The following is a 10,121-nucleotide window of genomic DNA, read 5'->3' on the forward strand; positions in this document are numbered from 1 at the left end:
GATTGCGGGTGATTGTTAAAACATTATTGTTAAAGACCATTTACAGAAGTAGGTCGTCAAACTGAAGCTTGAGGGAACACAGCAGCAGCAGGGATAAGGAGCGCACAGTTCGCTACACTAACCGCTCTCCACCACTAGATGGCGACAAATAGAGACTTCCATGCCTTCATGAAATGTGATGGTGTGTTTGATTATTCCGCACACCATCATTACACTGTAGTCTTGCATAACAATCATGACAGCCAAACGGGTTTAAGACGCATCGCAGGTAAGAAGAAACAATGCTGTTTTAATAGTTGGCGTATCGGTTGTGCGCCACTGAGACGTGCGTTATTATTTTTTCTCAGTAGCGAGCTAGCTAGTTAGCGAACGTTAGCAGGTAGTTACACTGTGGCCTATAGAGCAGAGTCGCTGAGGAAGCTGGGGGCGCTAGCGCCGAAGCGGGCTAGCCTTGTTGACAAGTTTGGTGAAATGTGCAAACTAAAGTTTTTTTGACATGTGTGTCGTTTAACGCGAGCTGCAATTCATCGTTCAATGCTGCACGTGAGAGGACACGTTTGTTACTATGAAGATGTGGTGTCAATTTAATACTGCAGCAACTGAGTGTGCTTAATGTTTGCAGCTAGCAGCTAGCTAACTAGACTCAAACAGGCCGTAGATATATGTCAAGCACTTTCAAGTACAATAGAATTTCCGGCTGCAGCTTTCAAAGTAAAGCACTCAGTGATGCACTTGTTTCAGTGATTGAGAAACGTAACTGCAAATAAACTGAATTGGCTTGGCGGCATTAACTGAGGTTGAATTATGGCTTTTAAAAGATTTACGATATCAAACTGACTTAAAAGTCGGCTGATATAATGTCAACAAGGAAAGTTATCGTTAGGGAATCTGCATGTGTGTGGCTGAAATGATTTGTGGCCCTATTCACATTATGACCAATGCGATGTTTAATTTGTATTAATAGCTGGAGTTTAAAGTTTAACCTTGTCCGTCCCATTTGAAGTGGTGAGCGAGGTTTTATTTCGAAGGCGCGCTGGCCTCTCTTCCTGCGTCTCAGCAGCAGTTTTATTGTGAACGTGATGTAGTTTAACGGTAGCAGCTTTGCCAAGCGCGGCTAGCTCGCTGGCTAGCAAGAAACTTAACCCGCTTAACCTAAGGGACACAGTGAGTGTGTTTACATATGGGACTTAGTGGTTGTCGGTGTGTGTTTCAGCAGTGACAGATGCTTACCTGCCATACCGCCTCTTGGTTTCGACTGTTTTCGCTACAATATAAACCTCTTCTCAAACGGTCCACAAGTGCTAGGTTAGCTTGGTTAACCGTTTTAAGATCGAGCGATTGCTAGTAAACTAATTAGGAGTTGTTAAAGTGTAACGCCAAGTAAGGTCAACACCAGTGTAATGTTGCATTAAAAATGTATAGCTGATTTTTAAACTACTCTTTCAGTACTGGAAATAAACTTGTTCACGTAGAATGACATTTAGCCGTGTTTGAAATAAATATGAGCAAAAATATGCCAGGTTCATATGTACGTTAACTTAAACTACATTACCACAGACATTATACAGCCTAGGCCTATAAAAGCAGCACATTATTTCAATAAATTGACAACCTTCCGAGTTGCTTCACAGTGCCTGCTATCACTTTACACTGTATAGTACATTTTGTAAGGTTAGAGTACAGAAACAACAGCTGACCCAGTTAAAGTTGACACTTCAAGAAAAGGAATTGTTTGGGTAGCAGACGTGGAATTGAGAGCGATGACAAGTTTGAGCATTTAGATTGTGAGGTAGTTAGACACGTTCTTAGAGCTAGTCCCATAGTGAATAAGTGAATGAAAGCCCCATGGAATAGAATATACATAGTGTTTATAGCAACAGACTCTATATACCAGGCTAGAGTGAGACTTGTGTTTCCTGCTGTTAACAACAATATCAGTACCTGAACTTTTTTCTTTATGTTTCATGGTACCAGGAATTAGAGCAAGTTATTTTTGCACATTAAAAACGTTTGATTTGTTGACCTTTTCATGGTTAGTCAATTTCCACCTCCATATACCATATGTAATTTGGGTGATTTCATTGATGGTATATTGTACAATAGACATGTAGTAGTATGATGCTGCATACAGCCTGCCAACATTGTCCAATCGTCTCTTAATCTCTCTCTCTTTCTTCTGACAGACTCAAGAATTACTCTATGTAAGATGAATGCTGAGGACAAGTTGGAGGGTATGCTGCTGAAGTGCAGCAGTGGAGGAATAGATGGAGGAGGGAGAGTCGGGCTGGCAGGCGGAGGAGGACTGGTGGTGATGACCCTGGGGGAACGATCGCTGGCGAACCATCCTCTCTTGGCTGAGGACGATGATGATGAAGACGACGACGAGGACTTGACCGGGAGCTCGCTGGTTACTCATGACCTGGTTCCTCCGGAGCAGCTGATGATGCAGGAGGAGATGACAAAGACTGGTGCAGGAGAGGAGGAGGGAGGAGGCGAGGTGGGAGTGCATTTCCCCCTAAAACTCACCAATAAGTTGCCCTGCTTGCTTCATATGCCAGTGAGTTCATGCTGGTAGTCCATGTATTGATAAGAGTATTTGTGGGGATATTATACCAGCGGTCTCCATGTGAAGTGATTTTGCGTTTCATGTTTTATTCCATGCTCTGTCTATTACAGGTTATCAATTCCTCTAACACTGAAATGCAGCCAGGTATTGACACATTGCTGAAAACCACCCTTGGCCCAGTTAACAGTGTTGTAGTCATGAACTGGCTTACCACCAGTTTGCAAAACAGTGCCAAAATGGTTTTAAATAACAGACATGAACATTGCTAAAATGGAGGGCTACATTGAGCATTTTAATTAATGACAAGTGTTTGACACAATACATTAAGGGGAAATCTTGTGTCATCCTCTAAAGCTTAAAGTAGAATTTCATTCCTAATCATCAAGATCAATATAGCAAGGGATCAGTGTGCTCACCCTTGTTTACCTGGGATGTTTAAACCAATGAATGTTAACTGGTTCATGACTCTCCTGAGTAACAAAAGAATAAAGATACAGCAAATGTGAACTCCAAAAGACAATTTTTTACCATGTGAACCTGGTGATAACAACTGGAACTTATTTTCACAGTTTTTGGACTCAAAGAACTACATTGTATCCAGCAGTTTATTTGCTGAATTCTTGTAGAGTGGCAACATGGGGGATGGGGGAATCTACAAACGCTCCCCGAGCCAGCTGGTAGTCCTAGGTTTTTTAGGACCAGAGGTTTAGTCCATTATGCCTCCAGAAGGGGGTCATCCGTAGAGCATGCCTGAACCACGTCAGCTGGGTTTTCAAATTGTGGATGTGCAGCTGCTAAATGGTGAGGTTCGCTGACATTGGTTCGTTTATCCTGTGCTTGCCCTGTTGCACCTGCCTGACCTGGATGAACTGCTGGATGCCTTAAAGTAGGTCTAAGTAACAAATTAAATGTCATGCTTATCTATGGTCCCACTTTTACAGTTGACCATCAAGCAGGAACTGAAGCTGTCTGAGCCAGCAGTCCAGATAAAGAAGGACAAAAAAGCAGTTAAGGACCTGATGATGTGTCCCAAGAAGAAGAAGAGGAAGCAGCGATCACCAGCAAAGGTGCAAGTCAGAACATTTCTTGAATAAATTCAATGTGGAATACCCATCAGTTTTTATCAGCGCAAAGACATGTTTGTGTGCTTGAGAATGCAGGGAATTATTTTTACAAGACAGATACATTTCCACAGAGACGGCTGTAAGAATGAAAGAATACTAGTATCTTTCCTTGTTCCCATTGTAGATTCTCAGCATCAATGATGATGGATCATTGGGCATACAAAACCCCAAGTGTCACATCTGTGTTCACTGTAATGCTGCATTCAGAACCAACTATCATCTGCAGAGGCATGTCTTCATTCACACTGGTATGAATTACCCAGTCATATTATTTTATTGCAGAATTGCTTATTTTTCTAAGGATGAGCTGTCCAGCTGAGCAATGCAAAATCAAAAAATGGCCCTTAGCTGTGTATTTTATCACACATATACCGAGGTTTCTGCATGTTTATTTCTGTCATTCAAACTCCAGGTGAGAAGCCATTTCAGTGCAGCCAGTGTGACATGCGCTTCATTCAGAAATATCTTCTCCAGAGACATGAGAAGATCCATACTGGTGAGCGAAGAATGCAGTCAGTATTCACTAGAATTTTATTCATCATTTTATTCTCAACTGAGTAATCGTGGGTTTTTCCTTTTTTTCCCCTCTCTGTTTAGGTGAAAAGCCTTTTCGCTGTGATGAGTGTGGGATGAGATTCATCCAGAAGTATCACATGGAGAGACACAAGAGGACTCACAGTGGAGAGAAGCCATACCAGTGTGACTACTGTCACCAGGTACGCTGCTTTTGTTTGCTTTAAAATTAGTGCATCAGGTAGCATTGAGACAGTTGAATATGTTTGATAAATCAGGTAATGAAAAAAAATACTAAACAGAGGCTCAGTATTGGCTATAGTTAAACCAGTTTTTAAATAAGTGCAACAAAAAATAAAGAACCAGTAATAAAAGAAGACTGAGGTCACTCAGGTTCAGTTTGCTGCAGCATCAGTAAAAGCAGAATGCGTTTTTATTAGACATCAGTGAAAATATTATCTACAATTACCATTCATGGAGTCTTCCGAATTGAGGGGAAAGTGTTAAGCTTTAATTGTCTGTATTGCCTCACTACATTGTAGGGCTGCACGATTATGGACAAAATGATAATCCTGATTATTTTGATCAGTATTGAGATTACAATTTATTTTCATGATTATTCATTGAATTTAAGGACAAAATACTTTGACATTAAATAAACACCGCTGCTGTCACCTCCATGTTGTCCTACACTCCCGCTAATATAAGACTGCACGTTTGTTTATTGGACACATACCTCTGGCCAAATTAAATGTGATTGCAGATGGACACAGTGACGTGCTGTAAAACGTCGCTCAGTGACCTTCATGTATTCAGTATTCTGTATCTGTTTACTACAACAATAAATTAAATCTGTTGTGTCCTCCATCCACAGTACTTCTCTAGAACAGACCGGGTTTTAAAGCACAGACGAATGTGTCACGAGAACAGGGAGAGAAAGACCAACAAGGCTGCTGGTAAAGTTGGACCTTTGCTTGAGGCAGATTCTTTAGGTCACCCCTTTCTTGCCAAAGAGTGTGCACTGCCCAAGAAAAAACGCCAGAAGTGTGCAGACAAGAGTTTAGGACACTCCCACCAATGCTCAGACAGAGGGGCACACTGTCGCTGTAGTAGAAACAGAGGAGAAGGAGGAGCAGAGACAGAATAAAATTGAAGGTCTACCTCTCTATGCTGTGTCCTCCAAAGTCAAACATGAGTATGTGATCACTGATTACTCTGTGGAACTTCCTGAAGAGACAAGTAGCCAAGACCAAGAAGGAGATGTATCATCTGAGGAGACAACTCCTCCTAAACTAGTCCTGAAGAAGGTCCCCAAGAGGAGTCTTAAACAGTCCAGGGAACAAACTCCTCCCTGCCTGTCCACTTTGTCTTCCTTTGAAGAAAATAGTAAAGTCACACAGTACACCTTTGAGATTGTGGACAAGCAAGGCCTGTTAGAAGTGGAGAGCAACACTGAACTCGAGTCAGTTGAAACTCTTCAAGGAGGATCAACAAAGCCAGCAGCCAGCAGCACAAACTATGACGACGCCATGCAGTTTCTCAAGAAGAAACGTTACCTTCAAGCTGCGATGGCCAACAACAGCCGGGATTATGGCCTGAACACGAGCAGCATCTCCTCTCAGCCGTCTGTTACACAAACTGTGGTGTCAACTGTTATTGACGAAACTGTCCCTGCCACCATTTTGGAGCCCCAGCCAATCAGCACAGAGATTAAGGCAACTCATGACAAGAATGTGCTACCAGATGAGGTTCTTCAGACGCTTTTGGATCACTACTCCAACAAAGCTAACGGGCAGTCAGACATTTCTTTTAGCGTGGCTGACACAGAGGTGACGTCAAGCATATCCATAAATTCCTCTGATGTTTCAGACAGCAGCCCAGTGGAGAGTCTTGGAGCCTCTAGCGCCCAGGCTCAGCCAGCTACCGAGAAGGTCAGCCTTTTGCAAGAATACTCCAAGTTTCTCCAGCAAGCACTGGAGAGGACCAGCCAGAACGACAGCTACCTGACCAGCCAGAGCCTCAGCTTGGTCTCAGAAAACCCCACATTAGCTGGACAACCTCTGTTCTCCACAGAGAAACAGTTTCCTTCCCCCAGCAGGTTCAAATCAGGGATGAGCTCTCCGCTAAGATCCACTTTAGAGAAACCTCACTTTGGATTACTGGTCGGGGACTCCCAGCATTCGTTTTCATTTTCAGGTGATGAGACCACCCCTCCCTCTGCAGTGTCCCCAGCTGAGGAGGACTTTCTGGAGCAGGTCTCGCCCTCCAAAAAGACAGACTCTTCACAGGGAATACTTCAGACTTTTCAAATAAGCTCCTTCGATCAGAACTTCAAATCTCATTTCCAGACAACAAGATCTGGATCCTCCTCACAGTTTACTGTTGCCAACGGACAAGTAAGTCTTCGGGGACACAGCACAGACTTCTCAGAGTTTCCCTTAGTCAGAGTCACTGAGACCAGGTCTCAACTGAACTCCTCTCCTGATGTTTCACCCAGTGAAACCTTTGGCTAAAGGGGTCAGAATTCATTTCTGTTAATAATTTCAGCTGCACTTTATCTCATGTCTCCTGTTTTGCCAAAACAAGCCCCTTTGCAAATACATGCTCTTTCTCAAGGCTTTTTGTTATGAAAACATATTCATATTCTGTTTTTTGTTTAACCTAACAGAGTGGAAATACTGAAAATTGATAAATCATAATTAGCACTTCCCCTTTAAAAATAAATTGTAAATGTGCATGGGTATATTTCTTCCTCCAGAATGTACCTTAAGAGATTAGGTAAATTAAGAGATTAGGTGACCAAAGTGTAAAGCAAGAGGTAGAGTGAAATGTTTCTCATACCATTGCCATAGAGTTTATTTTGAATGTTTTTGTCAATCAGCTTGCCTTGCTCAAAAGAAGATTAAATCACTCCTGCTGCTTAATGCAATATTTCCACTTACTATAATGTAGGCCCTATTTATGTATGCCTTTTTGCTCTTTCTGTAGCTACCTCCCCGTGCTGTTCATCTGGGTAAATGTAAGTTCACTCTTGGGACCTTTTTTCCCCCAGCTGTTAGATCATAACTGATTCTTCACTATATGTTGAAGTCACTTTAATTTCACCTAAAATTGGTGTTTGTACAGGATTTGTGAAATGAATGTTACAGGAAAGATTTAACTGATTGTGATTGTCTAATCTGGAATCTAGTTTATTTTGTATTCACACCTTGGCCCTAATTTGGTCGTTGTGATGGTCAAAAAGTTTAGAAGTTCTTATTGGTAAATTGTGTGGGGTCATGTATTCTCTTCATGGCTGGATTTCTTGACTGATTTTACAGTTGTAACTCTAGTGCAGTATAGACTTTGTAATAAAAAGACTGGCCTGTATAATCTAAAAGATTAAAAATTTCTCTCCCCCCAAAAGATTTGGGTATCAAAGAGCTGCACGCATGTAATGACTGCAGGATAATTCTTATTTTCTTCTAGTAGTATAAGGGAGTTGTAATGAAATTACAAGATTGTGCATAATGATTGCACAACTTGCACATTCTTCACTACAGGGAATGTAGTACTTAACTGTCATGGTGGATGAGTTGCATAATACTTTGACTTAAAAGGCAACTTTTTCTTAAATGACATTTCTGACACTGACCACTTAGCGAAAACTCTTGTGTAAGACTTGAGTTGTATGAAATTACAGATGATCCTTTTTGCCTCACAGTTTGATTGTTGTTCTTCATCGAGCATGCACAGGTTTTTAGGGGCACAACCATGTGATTAGAATCTTTTGTATTCATTGAAGGTCAAAGTTTTGTTAAGGCTGTATTATCAAATCGACAGTCCATGTGGAAATAAGGTGCTTGGTTTTCCAGTTGAATTCATTTTACATCTGTGCCTTTCTTTCTTTCTTCCTCTTTTTTAATTCCAGCCTTTCCTATATTCATTCCTTTAAACACATTTCTCTTTTACTCAGTCAATGCTCTAAGGCTACTAATTCAACTTGCACAATAACAGAAAAGACATAAGCTATCAACCCATTCAGTCTGTAATATGTTGGATCTGGGAGCTTCTTCTAATTTTGTCCACCATATTTAAATTATTTTAGAATTGTAGCAAAGAATAGCACCAAGTTTAACTCTCAAACTATTATCTGTCACATTTTCATGTTATCATACAGCAGTATGTCTATATGGGTACAGAATCATGTTTTAGATATTTGTAGTTTTGATAACGATCACCTATTTGCTAGAATTCAGTAGTAAACCATATCTGTCTAGGCCTTGTTGAAACCATGTGGTTTTAAATGGTTGGGTGAGGTCTGTTGTGTGCTGTCAACTGTTTTCTGTGTGTACATGTATGTCTATCGTCTTAGGTGCTATCGTGTTGAACACTGTTTTTATCTAGCAGCATCAAATTTAGGTTTGCTCTCCCAAAGCTCCCACCTTGTTACATTTCTTCTGACAATCAGGGACAGACAGCACCCACATTAATCATCAAATACTTTATTTTCCTCATTGAACATTCCCCGTAGAATGTATAGACAACATACTGCTGTAAATACATTGTATATTTTTATGTTCTGAGAAGTACTGTTAGATCTTTGTGTCAATAGAGAGACAAGGCTTGTGCAAGAGACACTTTTTGTCAGTGGAGGGCACATTTATTAGTTTTCCAGCATTTATCAGATTCAACAGTGAATCCTTTTCACTTGCTGAAAGGATGTGGGTTTCTGAGGTTTGTATATATTACCACTGTTATCACAGGAAAATTGACACCTTTTTACAGTTTTATCAGATTGGTTAAAGTGTTTTTTTTTTTTTTCGTTAACACATTTGATTGTGCATTATGATGGGTTTTACTTTATGCACCTGAAATCGAGTTTAAAGTAATACTGCTACCTGAAATCAGTCTTTCTCTATCAAGTATTTAACCTCAGCAGCTGTGAGCAGCTTGAAGTCATGTCAGCTCAAATAGATCTTTGGTGGACTATTGCATAAAAGTAATCTCTCTGTGGTTGAAATATTCCTCTTTACCCATTTCACTGTACGCAGTTTTTAAAGCACAGTGCAGATGAATAATTCTGCTTTGGTAAACTGTATCCCACAAGCTGTTCATGGAGAGTTAGAATTGAGTTAAGCAATTTAAAATACAGAACTTGATGGAGATTCATGGATTAAAAGAGCAGTAATATGGTTTTTTTTTTTTCCTTTTAATTAACTATTGTCAGTAACCTGGCCATAAGTGTCCTTGTATAAGCTAGAGGAAAAAAAATGTGTAAAAAGATCTGAATTATGAATTTTTTGATAAAAACTATTTTTGAAACATGTCATTTAAGGCACTGATATGTACAGTATATCATGCAGTCACTATTGCTACCCTCATTTATCTCTGTACAAGTTGTTTGTGTCAAGATGTTTCAAATACGGACGGGAATCTCCATCCTGAGTGTGAACTTTGGCATTTTCATACTTTTAATGACCTTGACAAGGAAGCCTCACCGCTTCACTGTGGGGTGGGTGGGTGGGTGATCTTCAGTTAGACAGTAAGGTTTATTTGCATGGTCTTTAACTTGTTGGGTCAAGTGAACTTGTTTTATGAATAATGTGCAGCTTTAATTGTAGCTGATTAATTTCAGTCAAGTAACCCATATGATTAGATTTTTGCAATATAATTTGTAAACAATCAGATTAAATTGTTGTTTTGATTGTTGTGTGTCATGTCCTTATAAATAAAATAATTCACAGTATGTAACCTTGAGTTGTTTTTGATATGCAAAGGCCATTCAGCTAACAGCGCACTTAGCGTGTAGTTCATTTATGCATTTCTTGTGAAATGTTTAGTTTATTTTGCTTTTTTTTTTTTTTTTTGTGAACTTGTTTAGAGTGTTTTATAAGTCATTTAGTCTAAATGTGAGTGATGTGAAAATGTCCAGTGTC

The 10,121-nt window shown here is 40.1% G+C and overlaps 1 protein-coding gene across 1 annotated transcript; it reads left to right on the top strand.

Moving 5' to 3' along the window:
- Nucleotides 1-130: 130 nt before the first annotated feature.
- On the top strand, nucleotides 131-9,936 carry znf148 (zinc finger protein 148). Its single transcript, XM_018690460.2, is given in 8 exon segments — nucleotides 131-268; nucleotides 2,184-2,497; nucleotides 3,508-3,633; nucleotides 3,815-3,938; nucleotides 4,103-4,186; nucleotides 4,288-4,406; nucleotides 5,078-5,274; nucleotides 5,276-9,936. Coding segments are annotated over 8 exon segments (2,535 nt in total). The 5' UTR covers nucleotides 131-138; the 3' UTR covers nucleotides 6,717-9,936.
- The last annotated feature ends 185 nt before the right edge of the window (nucleotides 9,937-10,121 follow it).

Source organism: Lates calcarifer, linkage group LG1, assembly GCF_001640805.2.
Source record: "Lates calcarifer isolate ASB-BC8 linkage group LG1, TLL_Latcal_v3, whole genome shotgun sequence".
NCBI lineage: Eukaryota > Metazoa > Chordata > Actinopteri > Centropomidae > Lates > Lates calcarifer.